General features: G+C 42.5%; 1 protein-coding gene across 1 annotated transcript in view; it reads right to left on the bottom strand.

The window, feature by feature from the left end:
• The window catches only part of STAB1 (stabilin 1), a 57,232-nt gene extending 40,800 nt beyond the window's left edge, over nt 1–16,432 (bottom strand). The window contains exons 1-11 of the mRNA XM_086470307.1: nt 16,352–16,432; nt 10,557–10,693; nt 8,960–9,075; nt 7,682–7,767; nt 6,548–6,617; nt 5,547–5,642; nt 4,973–5,089; nt 4,035–4,231; nt 3,689–3,822; nt 2,024–2,151; nt 561–652 (exon numbers count right to left, since the gene is read on the bottom strand). Of these exons, the coding sequence (XP_086326433.1) occupies nt 561–652; nt 2,024–2,151; nt 3,689–3,822; nt 4,035–4,231; nt 4,973–5,089; nt 5,547–5,642; nt 6,548–6,617; nt 7,682–7,767; nt 8,960–9,075; nt 10,557–10,693; nt 16,352–16,432 (1,254 nt within the window). The remainder of the gene's footprint in view (nt 1–560; nt 653–2,023; nt 2,152–3,688; nt 3,823–4,034; nt 4,232–4,972; nt 5,090–5,546; nt 5,643–6,547; nt 6,618–7,681; nt 7,768–8,959; nt 9,076–10,556; nt 10,694–16,351) is intronic.
• Between the last annotated feature and the right edge of the window lie 5,345 nt (nt 16,433–21,777).

Raw genomic sequence — 21,777 nt, 5'->3', positions numbered from 1 at the left:
AATAAAATAATAATATGACCTGCAGGACCTACTTGCTGAAGCCTAGAATTCTCAAACTCTTGTCTTGGCTCCCATAGCAGTTTTCTCCAGCCCTGCCATACTTGCTGTCCCCATTAATAAAACGAGATCTCTTGTTGACAACATACCCCCATCTAGGGCCATAGGCCCAAAATCCAGTACTTCGATGCAAACCTCAGCTCCTTTTGAAAACCCCACCCTCAAGTAGTGAAAAGCCACCTAAGTTTTGAGAATAGTCACATACAGGAGGTTCCTGCTTTAAATGAAGAATGGCCAGAAAAACTTACACTTCCTGACATTGAAAACAACCAAACTCTGTCAATCTTGAAGAGACAGAGAGAGGTTTTAAAAATAATGTGAGGGATGTAACATCCTCTGTGAGACTGCAACCAGACAATGAAGCGTCTTCCCAAAAGATTGCTTCTATAAATACTGCCTTCCAAAGTTCCTCTCTCATGTGTCAATCAGTTTTTACAGGCTGCAGAACTCGGGCAGGAAAGAATCCTAAGACAGCAAAATTTGCTAAAACCAAGAAAACTTACGTTAAATTCCATTCTATCATGAATTGGAAGAAGGGATGGTACAAAGACTGTGAAAGGCCCGTACTTAGTCAGCAACACTGAGCAACCAGAAGCTGTAAAAAGAGTGGCAACGTGAAGTAGTTACTTGGCATATGGTTTAACTCCAGCAATAATTCCTATTCTTAACAGCACAATTCAATCTACACATTTTTGGCCTGATGCAAGTAACTAATACTTGTTTACAAGGAACCAGAGGGAGTTTGGTATTGCTATCACAGCCCAGCCTGGTTCCTATTAGTTCTAAGCACCTGCCCACAAGACTTCTGAAAGATTGCTGATGTCTTTGGTCCACTTCAAATCACTGCTGAAATTTTTGCAGAATATTCATAATTTTTTTCGCCACATGCTTACTACCTTATTCTTGGGCCAAGTGTCCTCTGTCTTCCCCTTGAAACAAATAATTTTTGGGTGTCATCAGGATGTATTGAGACTAAATACTTCTTGAGAAGTTGCTGTGAACCTGCATGTGTCAGTCTTCACTCAGTCGTCAGTGGCCAATCAACAAAGCCCTCATCAACAAAGGTCATTAGGTATTAAGTCCCACTGCACAGGAGCTGGGAAACCAGAGATCCTCATGCAGCTGCCCATCACATAAATCATTATGGAAAACATATGCAAACAATGCGTGCTGGAACACTGATATGTAGCAGGAAGGGGTATTCACAAAAGCTAAGCTGAACTTTGAGCCCTATCAAGTTAGTGGAGATAGAGAAGACTGTGCAGAAGATGAGTTGGAGAAGGTATCTAACATAAATACACTTCGACATGAGCTAAAGAGTTCTCATTCTTTCCTTGGATCACAGTGAGGCAAAAATTAACCTTTGTAGGTATCGCTCCTCACACTTGCAGTACTTGGGTTCTAAAACATTCTTCTATGCTTTGCAAAGCAATTCCTTACTCAGAAAGTACCATGGTACATAGAATAAAGCCTTTTCATCTCTATAATAGCCACTCACACGTGCATGCTGGCAAGGAGGCTATTTAAGGGCTTAGCAGATGTTCTACCAAGTAGAGGATCCATGGCACACTAGCCTCAAGCATCACTGCTACAAAACTCAGCGACAGCTGAAAGATTGCTGAGCCTTCAACATAGATACTGCAAGTGGAGGCACACTGGTGGTTTGATACAAACAGGTTTGAATCACACTTCCAAGGCATGTTTTCCTTCTTTTGCAGATATGGTATGTCATTCACCAGGACTGTCAAATACCTAATACTCATCCACAGTGCTCTCTGTCACAGTCTCCTCAATTCACAATCCAGGACTGGTAATATGAGTTCAGAGATATGATGTGTTTAATTTTGCTGTCCACGGTTATACACTGCAAAATAGATCTATTATGCCAAAAGGCTTTTAGCCTTTTCTGACACAGTCTTGTCTCCACATTTGCTCCATTCCCCAAATGAATTCAAAAGACATTTACCGAACATTTTCCTGGCGATGTTTAATTTCCTAGCAAATCTTCCTCGTGAATTATGCTGATTTATCTCACTCAAGAGATCTTTATAGCAACTTCTGCCATCTCCAATCTCCCCTTCTCTACACACACAGCTAAGAGACAAGAATGAAACATAACAAATCACTATAAAACAGTTCACAACACATTCAACAAATGTGAGTAGAACAACATGTCAGTATCTACACTTGAAAGACAAATCCTAGCTTTAGTGTGTGGGTAAGAGCTTAGTAACTTCTGCCTAAACTAAGTGACAGGAAAAAAGATACACACTAATGGAGTGCAAGCAAATTTGGACCTACCTAAAGAGACTGAAGATGCTTTCTCAGATACAATCAACATAGGGATTGTCTGGTCTATAGTTCAGGGCACAGATAGCCACAGTATCTAACTATATATTCATTCAGTACCAGTCATTACAGCACCTGAAATTTTGAGGTAACATGAAAAAACCACAGGCTAAGTGAAAATCTAGCATGCAGCTCCTGTGTGACCACCCAGCTTCAGTGAGAAGTGCCAGCTCAAGCACATCAGTAAGGTTCATCTCAGATTTAATGAAGGCCCCAGACGGGCAAATGACTTTTCCAGAAAAGCTTATCTATGTGTCAAAATCTCTGTCCTGATTCACACGGATTTATAGTCATTACTCAGAGGCAACTTAAGATCACTGGCCGATAACTATGTTTATTCCTGCTTGGGTTTTGTCCAAGTATCGTCTCTGCTCTTTCTGTTTCAGGGATGCAAAGACATGCAAGACAGGAGCGATTCAACATTACGCCAGCCTCAGAGGGCTGAGCGCCAGCTGCTGGGGAACAGATACACTAAGGCAGGGACTGTGCTGAACATCGCATCCTGCACTTTGCTAGCATATCTTCAGAAAGGAAAGCCACTGTTTCAGTTCTGGCCTGAAGCACACAATGAGCAGGTGGATGCTAACAGTTTTAGCAGCACTGGAGAAGGAAAGGTCAAGGAGATGGGATTGCTCTTTCCTTCTTCAGTCTCTCAGAGAAGCTTCATCTTTTCTTGGTAACACAAAAAATCTTCAGTGAAGCTTTCTCTGGTGTTTGGAAGGCCATTATGCAAAAATCATCCTAGATGATGGGCAATGTTTCCCATCTAAGGGGTGTCAACTTCTAGGTGCCTTGCTCCAGAGAACTAAATGAGGTCTGGTGCTTCTTCTCTCAACTTTCCCCTTCCCTGTCAATCTGCAACTCTAATTAATTTCTTGCTTACAGGCCTGAGTGGGAGGAGAGCCAAAGACATAGCCCTCAGAACCAAATGTGGGCAAATGTGAGCAAATGTCACACATCTCTTTTTTAACGATTGATAATTATTAACTGATAACACTCCACTACTACCACCAACTTCGGGAGCTGCATCTCCAGTTCACATCAGAGAAGACTCTGCTGCCCCAGATTTAAAGCATCTTGTGACCTGCATGCCAAAATTTACAATGACTGATGTAAAACTCTTTACTTTTAATGGGGTTTTTACAAACACGCTTTTCTCAAAAGGTGACTCTGTCCCATTCTCCTCAGCTCTCAGTTTCTTCAAAATTCAGCTCATCCAAACTCAGTTTCCATTCTAGCTGGAAAATAAGCTTCTTTAATAGCAATCTTTAAACTGGCTTACCTAGGATTCCCCTGGGAATTAATTTCACATGTGGAAGTCACATCACAAAAATACTGCCGGCAATCATTGGGAAATATGGAACATTCAGACGATGGAGTTCTCCTACTCATCCCAGGCTTGCAAACACAAGATGCCTAAGGGAAGACAACACAGTGATTATAAACCTATGTTCATCATCTTTTACCCAGTAAGCTACCCTAAAAAAGAGCTGCCTGGTTTCCCTTTGCAAAATCTAAGGTGAGAAGAGCAGATGTGACCAACAGAATGGTGATCTTATTTGAAGAACTTCTCACCTGGCCACTTTTCAGACCCTTACAGGTTGTTGACATGCTATTCCTGCCCTTACCTCTCCTGGACGTCTGTAAACACAAATTGTAGAGTTTTCTGGGCAGCCTCCATTGCTGTCCACACAAGGGTTTATTGGCTGACAAATCTTCCCATCTCCTTGAAATCCTTCTTTGCAGGTACATTGATACTTTCGTGGTCCAAGACTCTTACATACAGCGAAAGGGGAGCATGGAGAATCAGCACAAGGATCCTCAGCTGCAATTAAAGAGATGAGAGGTGAGAGTAACCAAATTTCTGTTTTCAAAATGGCACTTACTGCAGCACAGCAGAACGCAAAAGACCTGGAAAGAATTGAGTATACAGAATTTATACTATTACACTTCTAAAATTTCCCAGAAAAATAAAATAATTTCAGACAGTGGACATTTCGGGTTTTTTAATCTGAGGAATCTTGATGACACAGTCTTCGTGTTACTTCAGTAACAGAAATGTGAGTGACAGAGGATGCTTGGATTTACCTCTGAATTTCCATCCTATCTGAGGATATATGAAACTGCAGTTTGGTGAGCAAAAACCGCAAAAAGACAGTGAAAATAGAGCTATCCATAGCTAGCTAATCACATGCATCTTATTGACTTTCATTTAACAAAACCAATTCACAAACTTAAATTTGAAATCAGTGAAGAAATCCTCCAATTACATGCCGTATTATTTAAACTGGTACAGACTCACCAATATCCCATTGTCATGGTAATTCGGTATATACTTATAAGTGAGTGCTGGATGGAAGCATTTCATTTATTGCTTTCAGGACCAAGTGAGAGGAGAGCCAAAAATTTAGCCCTTAATCTTAAAGGGATTCCTAAAAACCAGGTTCTTAGGCCTCTGCAGTGAAGTAGGCATTGCATTCACGGTGATTAAATTCATCTGGAGATACCAGTCCAACAAGATCTTTCCAAACAGGGGACCATTTAGGGTCACAGAGAAGTTTCCCACCTTGGCAAGTGCTCCCAGTTTTTCTGTAGCCCAGCTTGCAGTCACACATCGCTGTCCCATCCCTTACCACACATTCGCTGTTGGCCTCGCATGTCACACCTTTGCAAAGGGGAAGCTCTGCAATCACACAGTAAAGAGAGTTTCCCTTTGAGCATGCAGGCCATTACTGGAAGATATAACTTAACTTACGAAATATCTGGAAATGAAGTTAAATGTGGTTTCCAGAGGCCCCCCAAGCTGGCACAAAATCCAGGGGATATAAGCAGTGCAGACAGCTCTAAATTAATGGTAGCCTAGGAAGTCGGGTCCCACAAGGCTTAGAGAGAAGAAAAGATCTATCTGGTTCCCAGAGAAAGAACAGAGGCACAAAGAGATGGCACATCTCGGCCACTGTCGTGGAGTGGGGAGCAGACCCCAGCTTTTCCTTCTGTCTAGATCTCCAGTGCTCAGACCATCTTCCCTCTACATTGCCAAGCTATTCATTGCCCCCCAGCTCCTTTTGGGACACATACATCCAAGCCCATATCATAGCTATCTCTAACATCCCCTCTGCCACTACCAATGTACTACTTACCTTGGTCACACCTGGGACCAGTGTAGCCTCCGTAGCACGTGCAGCTTCCATTCCCAGTGACGCTGCTGTTGCATTCCCCATGCACACAGTCACACACTGCAAGGGAAGTACAGACAAACCGTACCTTCAGCTACAAGGCAGTAGACAGGGCTCCAGACATACACTGGCCAACTGCTCTGGCACTTGGTACCCTGATTTACCACCAATAATCCACAGCAAATGTAGCCCCTTTAAAAAATAGGTCATGCCAATCAGAGCTTTCTGAGAGCAAACTGCATGTCCTGAGCTCAAGAAGACGAAGTACAGCCCTGTAAGAGCAGCCTTCAATGCAAGATCTAGACCAGCATTTCAGGCACATGTTTTAACTTCCCACTTCTCTAAGTCTCCTGGAGCCAATGTGGAAGGAGGCAGTGTTATGAGAGCCTACCACATCTGTGAACCCAGCATTGGTGTCGTGTGAGCACAACCACCAAGATTGCACCTATCTCACCTGTGTGGATACAAGGGAGCCAGGAGCTGGACAAAAAGGGCTACTTTAACAGCCAGGCTGCACTGGTCATAAATTGCTTCCAAAAATGCCATACATGAGAAGCAGCATTAATTTTATGTGTATTAATTTTGTAGGAAGGGCAACAAGCTGGGACACAAGTGGGGCAGTTACAGGAGTCTGGAAAACACCTGGGAAGCGAGTGGGGGTTACTTCAGGGATGTAGGTAACAGCTTCGCTAAAAAGAGAGAGGGAACAAGGATAGCCCTGATAAGGGGAGAGAGAGATTTACCATAGGAAAAATGGACTGATTCGAGTGAAAGACCGAGAATCATTTATCTAATGGGACAGTGGAGAAGGGTACAAAGACAAAATGCCAAGACACCTGCTATTGAACACTGACAGTTGGCATCCTCTCCTCCTCTCCAGCACCCTTCCTCACTCAACCTCCCCCTCCTCCTTCCTTGCTCTGAGTTACTTTTGTGGAGGTTTCACCTGAATTACTCATCCTTACCTGACTGACAGTCTGGGCCAAAACGATTTTCATCTCGACAATTCTGGCAGGCAAAACCACTGTATTGCTCCTAGAAGGTCCCCAAAATGTTATTTTTCTGTATCATTGCATTGTTCCACACATTGTTACAGTTCAAAGTCTCTCCCCAATTCTGATTTTCTGTGACAGCAGAAGCAATACAGTGAAGAAAACTCATCTGTTCAGCAGTCTAGTAGTTTTAACCAGCCCCCACGGCAAAGAGGATCACAGTGTAAGCTGACAGAGAGCATGCAAAATGACAGCAAAACTGTGGTGGGCATTGAGGAAACAATGTCCTGAACACAAATAGGAATATACCAGCTGGCTTCTGATACCTCTCTGAAAAACGAATCTAGAATTCACAAATGCCAGTGGGACTTCTGACATTGATTTTATAGGGCCTGAGGACCTTCAGTATATATTTCAATTGATATAAGGTGTCTTTGAGTTAAATCCAAAATCAGCTTTTCTCAAAGGAGGGGCCAAGAGGCAGGACTTTAGCTCACAATGCTATTAATTATGTATGCTGTAAAAACATACAGTTCACAAGAGAAAGTTTCAAGTCTGACACTAAAAATTTCAGAAACACTGATCAATGATTCAAAGGTGAAGGAACTGGTTATGCTTTTGTTGTACCAAGTCTGAAGCTGTAAAGAAAAAAAAATAAACAGCTGTCCTAAACTCTCTTTCTGGTCTCTCCTGTTTTTCCTGAGAGAGGGAGGATCTGCCTGCCAAGGTGCAGGACCGATTCATTTGGGAAGTAGATCATCCAAGTCTGGAAAAGGTGCGGCTCATTAAGGGCCACATATATCAGGGCTTCCTGCAGCCACAGACAGACACTGATTATTTCAACTGACCAGAGGGTTAAATTCATGCAATTCTTTCTTCATTTCTCCCTAGAGATCCTTCCCAACTCCATACCCTCACCAACAGTGCCTTAGTGCTATTGCAGACCATACCAACCCTCCAGAAAAACCACAGACACTGATGCTGGAATGAAAGAAGCTGCAAAAAACCTTCTAGGCAGAAGGGCAGCCTTCATCCAAAGCATCTGCACACGCTATACAACTCCTTCTGAGAAAAGCATATCATCCTCAGAATAAATCATAGACTAACCTTGCAGATGCAGGTCCCATTTCGCTGCATACCATCCAAGCATGTTCCATGGCCACTGCAGGGATTTTCAGAGCCACCTGGACACTCTAGCAGGCAAGAGACAGGCCAGACAAGACTGGATGAAACAACCAGCACTGTATCTCCCTTTCCATCTCCTCTTCCCCCAGGCATTGAAGTTGTGCAAAAGCAATGGCCTCATCACCAGTAAAATCCCTGCCTGCTTATCCAACACACCTAACGCTAGCCCAGAGCTGATGAATATGGCCAGGAGTAGCACCGAGGAGCAATTTGGCTGCTAGCTAAGAAAAATCTTTTATTAAAAATCTAAGCAAAAGTCCCAATGGGCCATAACTAACTAAATTTCAGCAAAGGCACTGAAACATGTTTTCAGGTTGAGCCACTGCTGCTAGCATCAGCGAGAGACAGTATCAAACATCTGAGGGCAGTTCTGAAACTCAAGACAGACAGGAGCCTGCTTTGCAAAGATGCTGAGCATTCTCAGCCCTCTCTGACTTCATGAAGAGCTGGAAATGTGCTCAGAAAAACACAGTCCACACATCTTTGGAGTGGAGTGCCTTTTATTTCTGATCATTTTAGGCATGTGATTCCTCTGATGAAGCCAGTTGCTTATTCAAATCACTTCATGTGAGAACAGGCTCAAGCACTCAAAACTTTCCATTTTCTGCAGGACTGGAGAGTGCCTTTCTATATTTCAGCAAACAGTCAATCCTATGACAAATGTTCAGCTTAGCAGGTCTTGCTTTTGGGTTTTTGAGACAACACAGAACAAATTCTCATTACTTGGCATAAACCTCAGTGGGAGCTTTGGGATGGTTATTTTCACCTTGGGTTGGAATTGCTAAGTATTTTCTGTGGCTGAATGGCTGCCTAACTCCAGACTATACAGGAGCACACGTGGCACAGGCACTGCAGACTAGAGGGACATCAGAAAGAAATATCTTCCTCTTTCTTTGTAAACTTTCTTAAAGAGGAACAAAAACATCCCTTTCCAAAAGCTTATTTTTAAAGAAGGGACAAAAGGAAGTTCCACCAAAAGAGGTTATGTTATATGTTAAATGTAAGAGGATTCAACTCATCTGAAGCAAAAAGATTCCTTCCCCATCATATTCTGAACCTCCCAGACAGATAATGGAGATCTTGTGAGTGTTTGAGGAATAATGAAAATTAATCAACTCAATGCATATTTAATGCCTTCTATTAAAACTAGTTTGACTTATTCAACAGCTAAAGAATGTCATGAAAAGATGAAAAACTTACCATAGCACTCCGTACCCCAGAATCCTGGACAGCACCTTTTCTCCTCAATTTCCTTCTTACATATGTGGTGGCACCCTGGCTGGGAAAGGGTATTTTCCCCTAACTTGACACTGTATCTTAAAAAGAACAATCCAATATTCATGATTACCACACACGTCTGTTGGAGGGTTTCTAAGCAATCACTTTGTAGTGCACTGAACTCCAAATGGAAGGAAGGGCACTCATTCCCTCTGTCATACAGGCACACAAGAGTTTGCACTTAGGTTATGTCTTCTCTAAGGATGCCCATTGTTTTGAGTCTCAAAGATTGGTTACAGGAAATCTGCCAGGGACTCAACATGAGACAGTACCTTGGGCAGTCTGAGGGCAACAGGACAGAAACCTTGGATGCTGGAGGGTTAGACAGCATAGAAACAAATTCAGGACTTCCAGGGTGACTCAACATTCAACTTCACACCTCAAATAACCTTGAAAGAACAAAATCTCCTTGCAGGACTTGTCCCTTGCTATCTTGCACTAAAGATTCCAGATTGGGATGCTGGAAATTTGGATTTAATAGCTGTGTTATTCACAGATCCTCTATTCAATCTTGGACAGACCCCTTAAATCCCCAAAGAAGCATCTCCTTTTCAATCCTTCATCCATCACCTCTACACACAGGGTAAGGCCTTGGTGGCAGCGTCTCTTGTTGTGCACGTAGGCAGTACAGAACAATTCTTGGGTCTGGCCAACAACCACCACAACAGTAGATAACACTCAGAAAAGCTGCATACACTCACATTATTCTTACACTTCATTTTATTTTTGGCACAACATCCTTCCCAAAAGGAACTTGGAAATTGTCTCAATAGCACTGCCACTTTGGCTTCAATCTGACTCCTATGTGTGTCTGTGCAAAAACTGCTATAAACGGCAAAACTCTTACAGCTATTTTTAAAGTATTTTGACAGAGTAGTGAATCACAGAAAACAGTTGACAATGAAGCTATAAATTAACAGTTAACATTCACTACTGAATAGATATGCAAACAATAATCTATAGTGTTTCATTTTTAAAAACTTCCTGGTAAATTCAGTTTTCCTTCACCCTTTTCTTAAAGCCAAGCTCAACAGAATAAGAGCAAGGAACACACGAACAGGCAATTGTCAAAGTGAACTAGGAAGGTAAAAAGTTCAGAGGATTATTGCTGGAAGCTGGGAGGATATTCAAGGGGAAATATCATTATATTATTTTCCTAATAATCCACTATGGAATTCTGGGTCTGAAACAGGTTTCTATGCTAGACAGACCTCTGTTAAGTTGCTACAGCAGGATTAGCAAACTCAGGTTATTTAGGGCAAGTTAGAGGGAACAATCATGTAATTTGTTCTGTGTATATAGAACCTCATGCCCAGCAAAAAGTCCGTGTGATTTGCAAGGAGACAAAAGCAACAATAATAGGGGCCATAAATCCATTTTTATGCATCTGAAAAAAAAAACCCTCGTTGGATCTTTAGAGCTCAAAAAACACATATATGTTTTCCTGAAGGCACACATACTACTTCTTGCACATCAGGGCTGCACCAAAACCTTAATATGGTTAGGAAATAGGCCTTACCTGCAGTCCCTCACTCCTGATCTTTGTGTGGTCTTTAACCAGCCCCTTGGACATAACATTTTAGGTGCTGCGGCACAAGCAGTACACTCTGTATTCAAGGTAAACTTCGTCTTGACATTGCATCTCTTTGATTTTAACTTAAAAAGAAAAAACAGAATGGAAATAAACCCCATATTAAATTGTTACCCTAGCCACTCATCTTGCCAACCTTTAATACCTTCATCAACATTATACCATTCTTTAGACACCGCTGGGGACAGAGCGCAGCTGCTGGGAGGTACACCACACACTCATATGGGCTAAACCATCACGTCATGCTGCTGCATGCTGCTCCTCTTGGATCTCAGCTAGAAGGCAACAGGGCAGATCACAACTATCTTATCTTTTCTCTATGCCTCACAGCAAAAATTCTAACCATTTCTAAAATAATCATAACTGTGCATAGTTAATCTAAGCTGATCTCTTACAAATATCTGGTAGTGGTATGTGAGGACAAGCCCTAAATTAATAACCCTTGCCAGAAGACACTGTATTAAAACGCTACACTGCATTTCTCTTTTCCATACCATTGATATGATCCAGTTCACTGGTCATTTCATTGCTGTTCCGTGGGTCTGAAGAACTGAATGCATTAGTTTAGTCTACTTCCCACAGCCCAGGAGCTGCTCACACAAATATTTCTCACAGCAATTGTCTTCAAGAAGGTGCAAGGGCGGGTGGATTAAAAGGAAAGGTGCTGTGCACCTCTCTGACCACCTGGATGGCTCTAGAAGCTTTGACTCTAGGTGAGAAGGACTCCATAAACATTGGCAAGATCAGGTAGAAGACTTGGATAATTCACATGTCTGGTGATAAATTCAGCACGAGTCCTTCCACGCAACCAGAATAACTTTACGGGTTCAGGTTTTCTCACAGAGCTTTTCTGTACCCCTGCACCCACCACCCCTGCTCCAAATGACACACAGCCAGAGCAGATGAAAAAGGTATAGCCTTAGAGCGAATAATCATCATCATATGCCAACTTGTCATTAAAGCTCGTGATTTTACCCCAAAAGTGTTTCTTTGAATTTCTAAACTCCTGGAGTCAAGATGCACAGAAACCTCACTGCTAGACAATGTTTGCCACTGATGATAGCACAGAAAAATTGGGAGGCATGAGCTGTGTTTCCCCCAAAATGTCACTGGCTGGAAAAAAACCACACAGATCACCTCAATTGTGCGTCTACAGGCACTGTATTTTCTAAAAATAAAAACACTAGATCAAATTTTGGGAGGAGGCCTTGATCTGGGATTTTTTAAGTCTGTTATGAATAATGCTGTTAATGCAGCAGCTCTCCTGTGCCCAGAACTCCTTGTTTTGGATTTCCATCAGCAATCTCAGCTTTGCTTCCTCAGAATTGCATACATTTGCAAGGGAGGAAGCCCATGGCTTCCCATCAGTTATCAACACCTCAGGAAGGCCCTCCCAGATGATAGCTAGAAGACCCTGTCAAGAAAGCCTCCTGAGAGATAACCTTCAAGTCAGGACATCTCCCTGAAACTGTTTCCTGACTCACACCAACATTCCCTCTGCCTGGAGTTGTTGAGTGTTTTCTCATCCTCATGGATCTGTCTTCTGCAACCATCCATGAAAAAATGCTCCCCAATGAAGAAAGTGATTTCTGTGTCTGTGTTTGCCCATCACATGGATATTAATTTCTAGTTGTGCATATGAGGCTTTCCTCAGCATACAGTAACCTCCACTTCCTTTGGTGGCAGAATTCCCAAGGAACCTGTTATGTCAAAGGACTCCCTTGCATTATAAACAGCTCAAAACCAATCTGAGATCCACAAAATCCACCTATCCACATCCTGTGAGCTGAGCAACAGCTTTACTATTTTTAACCAGCAGGATAGAAATCAGCTTTGCTGTTCCTTACATTTCCACCCCAATGGCACACAGTGCAGCAGAGGAGATTCTCCCTTTTTCATGGAGCAAAACAGAGAAAAGAGCCAATATGGACAGATAAATGAGGTGCTACCTCCGGAGTACTCTATCTCAAAAGATCAGCAGTGCCATTGATGGCATAGGGAAGAAGTCCATCCAACCAGCTGATTTAAGTACAAATTAGGACTCCAGATTAAAGCTGGGCTTTTGAAAGAAGCCAGCTGAAGCATGGCACACGGTTCTGACAGAACAGTACATCTCCTGCCATTCTAGTCCCATCAAATCCCAGCTTTAACCTTCACTGAGACAATGCCTTACAAAGAGGAATGGGAAGATGCCCAAGGAAGAAAACCAGAGGTGGACGCCTTCCCATAAGTTATGATAACTTTGTCAGAATTACCCCACAAACCTTTATCAGGTGTCTGAGCCACCCTATCTGTATGAAAAAGACCACACAAACAGTAGAGCACAAAATACAGTAAAACTCTTCAATCTTCTATTTCATCTTTACTTTCATGAGTTGGCTGTCAGACACAGCTGGGCCATTAAATGTCTTCTCTGTCATGGTGGTGGAGGAAGACACCATTATTCACACATTATTCTATTTTCTTTCTCTTTCCTTCATCAATGCGGCTCCACTTCTAAATGAAAACAGACATTGGGAGAGGAGAAGGGCTGTTACTCCTTCCTGTTGGCATCCTTAATTACTTGCAGGCCTCTAAGACAGGACAGTTACTGTTGAATCCCCCCTACCCTACCTTCCCAGGACACTTCACGAGCTTTAGGCAGCTTTCCAGTAAGATCTTCCCCTTTTTATAAGGAAATATGCTTGTGTCAGCAGCAACAGGCTGGAGGAAAGAGGAAGAAAACAGCTGTGTGGAAAATTAAAAAAAAAAAATTTCCTTTCTTATTTGAGTGAAAGAACTGATGAAGCATCATTTTCTGGAGTGTTTTGCTTCTTAGGAAAGCAGAAGAGGCAATCAAGGGACATAAGTGCAACAGTTTGGATACTCAAATTTTGGAAAGAATGAAAGACAGACAGGAGTTTGAGTCAGAGGTGGCTCCTTGGGCACAGCCTCATGGAAAACAATGAAGCACTGCTCCCTTGGGCTCATCTGTGACCTCTGTTTCTACGTTTGAGGGTGCTGGAAAGAAAGCAGCAAGAGAGAATGTCTGCCCCTGCGATGCAGCAATGCTGCCTGGTGGGCCAAGAGTCAGTGAGGTGCATGGTGGCTATGTCAGGGAAGGGAGGTGAAAACAAGTCACCGTTTGTTGTGAGCCTGGACTGTATCACCCTTTGGGTACAAAGCAACAGAAAAGGAAGACTGGTGCTCTCAACAGCTCCAAAATTCAAGGAGGCTTTTAAAGCAGAAGATATCTAGCTGTAGCTGAAAGAAGTTAAGAGTCAGGGTGCATCTGTCCACACTAAGCTCTGTCTTGCCAGAGCTGGACTGTGCTCTCTCCCTGCACTCAAACACATGCATGTGCATGAGCAGCCACTGCCCTCTGCACTTAGCTGAGACATATCTGAGCTTCTGGATGCTGCAGTGTTTCCTTCCCTCCTCTCACTCTGACACAGATGTCCCTTACTTCTCAAGTGCTCATGTTTCTCTTAACCCACCTCAAGAGAACAAGCTGAGGAGGTTTTTTTAAGGGCTAATTTCATCCTACTCATTTTCACCCTTTATCTTTTCCTCCCAAACCGTAACACAAATCCTTCTGCACAGCAAAATCTCAAGGAAGAAAGAAAAACACATTTGGACATCAGTGCTAGGCTCCAACAATCCTGGGAGCCAGTTCTGGAAACAGTCATTATCTAATGAATCACCAAGTTTCCAGTGCATTTGCCCCTCACAAAATAGAGCTGTAGACACATGAGTCATTACCCCCCAGGAAGGTCTCAACAATACTTCAGTTGAATAGACCAGCGGATCCTGGACATACAAACCCTTCACGTTTGTCCAAGGAATACACTTTTCGGCACACAGATGAACAATGAAGCTCAGAGACCACATAACACAAGATCTACTGTTGCCCTGGGTGTTTCCCATCATCTCAGCTGCAGAGCACTGGAGGCACAGGGATGCAGACAGTATTCCCCTCACCCGCTCCATTCCTCCTCCAGCACAGCATGGGACTGGCCTCCCAGCAGAAAAACCTTCGTAGTTCTCACATCTGCTGCATCTTCCCCAGCCCATACCAAGAGGTATATAAAAACCAAATCAGGCTAACAAATCTGCTGTCATGTTTGAGCCATCAAATTGGAGCCCTGAGGTAACATCGCTGAAAAACAGCTAGCACAAAATCTTTCTTTTCTCTCTTGATGATGGCTCCTGCAAGCCAATGGAGGCCTCTTGTGGAATCACAAGCACTTCTATCGCAATCAGATCCAATGGCCATCCTAAACTATCAGAGAAGACTTCATTAGACCTTCATTTTTTCTTACCTCCCATTATACACTTTCAAACGTTTCTTCTATTTCTCGAAAAAGAGAGAACCTTTTGGGGAAAAAACTCTAAAAAGGAGTTATTTTTCCCAAATTAAATAAACTGCTCCAGAGATGATTCAAAACACTCCACTTCTCTGTGACTGGGTACTCATTACCTGATATTTTAACTGTTTCATGCCAAGCCAGACACCTCAGTGATTATAGAAATCAACAGAGTGTCTCAAAGTGAAAAGACCTAAATTTCCACTTACACCAGCTGAAGATGTGAGCCCATGCCTCTTGAATGCACTGCTATACTGGAACCCATGCCTCCAGAGAAAAACAAAAACCACCAGTTTTTTATACTTCTTTCTTTGTGCTCAAGTCACCTTAATGATCCTACAAGCTAAAGGTTCGTGATGTTCTTACCTTATTTGTATGCTTATTAGCCATTTATGGCGCTTTCATGAAAGGGTCTATACAAAAGCTTCCACCCAAAGTTCTGACACTGAAGCATCTTTTCAGTGTTCTGGCTTTTTCTAAATGAAGACTTTCAGATTCACATGCATCTTCCTAGCACAGGTCTGTCCAGTCCCCACAAGGGATTCAACACAAGACAACCTTTCTATAGCTCAGATCCCCAGGGAATAAGATTTTCAAATGCCCCACACGGCTTCCGACTTTGTAGGCCAGTTCATTCCTCCACCAGCAGGACACAAGAAGGGCAATGGCAGAAGACAATATAGTATGAATTACTGTGAATTCTAGCCTACAGAAATGGGATGCCTCACCATGGAGCCTAGAGAATTGATCTATATTGATCATCATATATTCCTCCAGATGCTGTTGCTAAACACAAGAACTGAGATAAAGGAATCCAAAGAAAATCAACAAAATTGAAATAAAATCTAAACAAAATGGAAAGTATTCCACACTCCTCAATGGGATGCTGCTGGGAAATGTACTTGAAACAAAGCAACAATTGTTGCAACAAAAGGTATTTGTTGCAAAGCAACAATTTGATGAGATTTTAAAAAATTTTTATAAAATTCTCCTGGGAAACTTATAGACCTGTCCTGCTGGATGCTAAGCTCCTATCACATATGCTGAAAATAACAGAAGAGAGAGATGCTGAGTATATTCCTTTTACATTGCTACTTTTGTGTTCAGTGCTGAAGGTAAATACAAATTTAATTTGATCTAAAACTCAAGCAGATCCCTTTAACCTTATTTTTAGTTCCTCAGTTTAGACTACATACACACTCACACATAAGCAGAGAAGATACTTTACAGTCCTAAAGTTTATTTATGGATGTTATTCTGCACCTAACTAAATGTAAATGAAAAAAGGAGTTTTGGGGAGGACTATTTCATAACACACAACCGTCCAAACATCAAGAACCATTCAACGAACACTTAAACAAAGACCCACAGACTTACCTTCTGACTCTGGCAGTCAGCCGTGGGAGTGAAGCATGCTGCTAAGAAGAAAAACAGCAACCCAGGAGGATGCATTTTCATGCTTTTACAGGCAGGACCTTTTCCACAAAAGGGGTGGCGATAGAGGCTGCAATTTCTGTAAGATAAGACCGCTTATTAAGAATCAGATCCAAGACAAACCAGAGGTTAAAAGTAAACAGGGAGAGAGCATTTTCGCACTGTGCTCTTTGGCTGCAAAGCCTTCAGAAGCAGTTCTGCTACTTCTAGTGTTACGTCTGAATCAATACCACCTTTTTCTTTCTTTATATTCTTTTTTTTTTTTTTTTTTTTAAATACACAAGCAGAACTCCTTAGTAAAAGGTTTACTCAAAACAGGAACATCTACGGATTTCCTCTTACATATCAGTTCAAAACAGAAGGAAGGAAATCCTTAGTTTTCAACTAATTGGAATGAAAAGAGGTTAACTGTATGCTTAACTGAAGGCAAATCCAAAGGGCAAACTTAAATAGCATGAATTCATGAAGGGTAACTTAATTTCCTTTTACCACTGATGCTGATATGTTCAGAACACCTCAAAGAGAAGGCAGACCATTGCCTATCCCAAAGTATGGATGAACAAAGCAATGTGAGTGACATGCTGTGCTTCGAAGCAATAATGTAAGCATATTGTATCAATGAATCAAGCACTTTGGGTAGGCTGGATATTTATTTAAAATATTTGAGTTTCTCACCAAGAAAAACATCACATTTTTCAGGTGCTATGGCAGTAATGGCAAAACACATCATTTTCCAAACACTCTGCTGACAGCTTGATGAATCCAAGGAGTACTTCCATAGTACTCAGAAAAGGAAAGTCCCAAAATGGGATTAAAAAAAGTACATGTTAGCCTGAGGTATGATCTGGAATTTATTTTCTTCTTGTGAACATTACAAACAACCAAGATTTGATTATTGAGGATTTTACATGGACTTTTTCTCCCTATGCTGCCAAGAGAACCCACGGTACTGACAGTCTAAGGACCGTTTGTGTTAGTAACAAATCCTACTGAGCAATGTAGGCTCTTTTAATTTTTGAGCCAATAATAGCACACGAAGGTGTCTAAATGAAACAAAGATAGGAAGATACATAAGTAATTGAGAGCATTAGTATTTTTTTGACCCCCTGCATATGAAGATACACATGCTAACATATAGAGTATATAAGAACTGCTGTACTTACTAGTGCCGTTAATTGTGCTTTACCTCTTCCTCCATCCTACAGAGACAGCAAGCATGATGGACAGCCAGCACTGTTATAAGTCCTGCACTAACAGGAAGCAGATAAGGCACAGAACCATCCACTGCAACCCATGTGAGAAGTACCAGCCCACAGCTCAATCTGATGACTCAGCCCACTTGTCCTGCTACAGGACAACTGCAGCCCTGGGACCATCGTTGCCCAATAGATGGCTGCTCTGTCAAGGTCAGAGGGTTCACACAGCTCTGGAAACGATTTGGTACCCTGCAGATCTGTGAAATGAGACAGAGGCAACATAGCTCAGACCAGTTCTGGTGGGATGGCAAAGTCGCAAATGGACAGTGGGCATATTCTTGTAGAGGGAGACATTAGTATGGAAGCTGTACAATGCTTTCTTTACCTACAGTCACGGTACTAGATTGACCATGTAAACAGAAGAATGAGACTGCTTCTCTGCTCCATGCTTGCCGTTAGGCATACACAGCTAAAACTGGAACCTAGAAGGATGTTGACTGCTTGTTGATGGGTTTTCCAAGAGCTGGCTATATGAAATAGGGATTAAGTTGCCCCGTACTGGGCATCCACAGATAGCTGCTAAGTTTATAAGGTGAAAATAGCTTACCCTGAGGCACTTGGAGGCATGGGCATCTGTCTTGGTTTGAAAGACAGGTGTCTGCTGAGGAAGGCAGGAGCCTCCCTTGAAATGGAAAATGCAACCCTCTTCCCTCCAAATTATTATAATTTTGAAATTAACGGGCCTTCAGGCAATGGGGATATGGGGAATAGGAATAACAGTTCTTTACTAATACATATACATATATATATATATATATATATATAACACAAGGCAGGAAAAAAAAACAACCCACTGGTTTACACTGACAGAGTCAGAAATACAACCTGACACCCTGTTAGGGTGGCAGTAGCAGTCCGATAAGATGGTGGCTGCAGTCCTCCTGAAGCGATGGATGTAGTGCTGTTGAGGCAGCTACCTTGTAAAAGGGTCTGGTCTTCCTCCAAAGGTCCAGTGATAGGTTGGTAGCTCTTGTCCTCTGGAACTCCAGTGGGGGAAAAAACTCCTCTGGGAATCCAGTGGAAGAAGGCTGCTAGGGTGTTCGAGATCTCAGTTTTTATTTGGCATGGACTGCTTGGCTCCTTCCCCCCGGGCGGAGCATCTCACCATGGGATGGGGAGTCGTGAGGTGGTTCCTTGATGGGCCATTAACAGGAGATAGTCCAGGAGCGAGTTATCGATGGGTCAGGCGATAAGGCATTGTTGTGCCCGTTAACAGGAGATAGTCCAGAGGGGGGAGGCAGGAAGCACCGCCCCACCTGGTCTCAACAGCTCCTGAAGATAGTAATAGAATACTTTTTTTGGGGCACATCTTACACTGTAACCTAGGACAGCATCTTTTAACGAATCTTCAGACTGTTTTCTAAATGGCTCAACATTGAAAATGGTACAGGGGAAAAAGGACACATGAAGACTGATTCCAAGGCTTTCTACTGCTGCTTATCATCACTGTTTTCTGACCTACTGCAAGGAAACTACGAAGTGAAGGGAGAAAGGCTTAGTGAAATTCCTATCTGAATTAAATAAACCAGATTCACAGCAACATCAAAAAGTTCACAGCCAGCTTCCTTATCTGATCATACCTCATTTAAAGGCAAGAAATACCACACCAATATACAGGCTACAAATGCAAACACTGAGTAGTGCCGTTGAACAGCAGCAGATCATAAACTGAAAAATCAAAAGGTCATCTGTCATCAGACACTGTTTTCCTGATCAAGTGGCATAGGCAGCATGTTTCAGCCACTGTGTATGAACTGCTCTGAGAATGGAAGCTTACTTTGCTGATCACTCTTGCTGGATCTGGAACACCAAAACCTGCATCAACTTTGGATCTGCATGATTCTGGGAATCAGTAAGAAGGTGAAGCATCAACTGCCTCCAAATTAATGGGTGGGCAAGAGCCATTAATAATGCTCCGTTCACAGTGGAAAGATGCCAGAGTTCTCACAATGGCAGTATGATCAAAGATGACAACACCAGCACAGAAACAGCAAAGAAAGCAAAACTAGGCAAAATAAACACAAATTACTGCTCCACTTACACTGTTGCTGTTCTCTTCTGATAGATGGATTCCTCCTAGGCAGATAGACAGATTTTCTCATGGATGACATCAACAAAAAGCTTATGCCTTAGAGTCAAAATGCATTGGATCAATTCTTTGATTCCACTGTTTTGTCCAACACCCCTTCAAAACTGTCAATAAATATTTCCCTCACTCATTTCTATATGAGACCAGCTCATACACAGGTATCTGTGCAAAGCATTTCAATCCCCCGAAGTCTGACAAAGCAAGATCCTGAGATCTGTCAGAGCACTCAACATCTGATTGCTTCTAAACTGTCCAAAACTGACAGAGGAATACCCAGTAGGGCACCAAGAATGAAGCCACAGGACTTCTATGTCACTAGCAAAGAAAGGAACATGTGAGGCATGGAAAGTGGGGAAAAAAACCCAAACCATCAAAGAGAAAATTTATAGGCAAGACTTGTAAGGACCTCATGACAGAGCATGCAAATGGCCCTGTCCAGGCAGGGCAGAAGGGTTTCATTCACATCCTAGTCAATGTTTGATTGAAGCAGGATTGTGCAAATCCAATTCCAAAACATACAGGAGGAGTTGTCAACTGTCTGCCAGTGTGTTTACCTGTGAGGTTTAGCACATGGGCTTTTGTTTGTTTTGGAAAGCATGGAGGTTGATTTATTAGTCAAGTGTCTCCTGCCCACACAGCAGAAGGTTTAGCAGTTGAACTCACAGACGTAGGTCTCAGAAGCATCATCTTCAATTTCTGGCCCTGACACAGAAGATTTCTACAAAACACTAATTTACTTTGTGGTCTCAGTCTCTCAAGATTGTTGGCGAGCAACAGTGCTCAGGATTTTTTCCTGACTTTAGTCTTTTTGCTTTATGCATTGATGAAAGGTTAGGCCCTCTGAAGTAACTTATCCAAGACCTGGCATTTTCTTCTGTGAGCACATTAACATTCAGAGTTGAGAAACTGCTTATAAAAACTATTCAACCTGTTCCACAGGCAAAAAAAATTCACCTGGGTAAAGGCAAAGGATATGGCTACAAACCCTTCCAGCCACCCTGCCTGGGTGACACGCTGTACTTTAAAATGCTGGGTCACCAGCCCTTCTCTGTGAACTGCGTGCAGCCAGGGCTAGCTTGGGCAATTTCCTGCTATTGAAATCTTTTGTTTAAGCAATCTTTACAGAAATTACAGAGCCAAGACAAATGATTTACCATCCAGTCTATCTCGCCACACAGCTTCTGTGGGACCTGACCATTTGGTTACATCCACAGAGAGAAAAAAACTCTTGTTCCATTCTTGTGGGAAAGCTAGAAAAGAACATAAAGTCTCCTCGCTCTGAATGGTAAGAAGGCTATGAGTCTGAAGAGGTACTAGCAAAGGATTAAGCAGACCAAGCCAGAAGTGCTTAGGTATAGAAGAGGGCTAGCTGTACCACACTTACTGAACACATCCCTGAGGCTCTTGGTGCAGAGGCTAGAACACAATCCTATTATTTTTGTTTGTGGTGGTGTGGGTTGGTTGGTTGTTTTTTTTTTTCCTCTTGGCAAGTTGGAAGGAACAGGAATTTTAAAGTTTGCTGATAAAAGCAAAAAAAAAATGGGAGGGTCACACAGCAGATAGGAGTCCGTTTATCTCTCACACTGCACACATGCAATGGTCCTATTCCAAGCAGACAGGTAGAGCTGCCTGAGCACAATGTTGTCATGTGATTCAGGAAGACATTATCACAGCTGCTCATATCCTGTTAGTTGAAAACCTCGAAGGGCAGCAGTACAAATGCCAGTACAGAAACGCTGTCAGTCCTGGCCTATTTATTGCTATTGATTCCCAGTTTCTTTACATATGCTCCCGCAGTGAAAGCCAGCTATATATTCTCATCTCTACATTTTACTTTTGTACCTTTCCCATGTATTAATCAGTGCTTTGGGAAAGTCAGGCACTAAATTCCCCATGGATATTCAATATTAGTTAGAAGTCTGAGTAAAACTGAACAAACAGGCTGAGCACCTGCTCACATCAGCATGACCAAAGAGGCAGTGTGCTTTCCCACAGCGATGCTGCTTATCCTTCATGTACTGCTA

This window comes from Leptosomus discolor, chromosome 9, assembly GCF_034619465.1.
Source record: "Leptosomus discolor isolate bLepDis1 chromosome 9, bLepDis1.hap2, whole genome shotgun sequence".
Taxonomy (NCBI): domain Eukaryota; kingdom Metazoa; phylum Chordata; class Aves; order Leptosomiformes; family Leptosomidae; genus Leptosomus; species Leptosomus discolor.
Note: the sequence above shows the minus strand (reverse complement) of the source record. Positions and strands in the feature narration are given on the sequence as shown.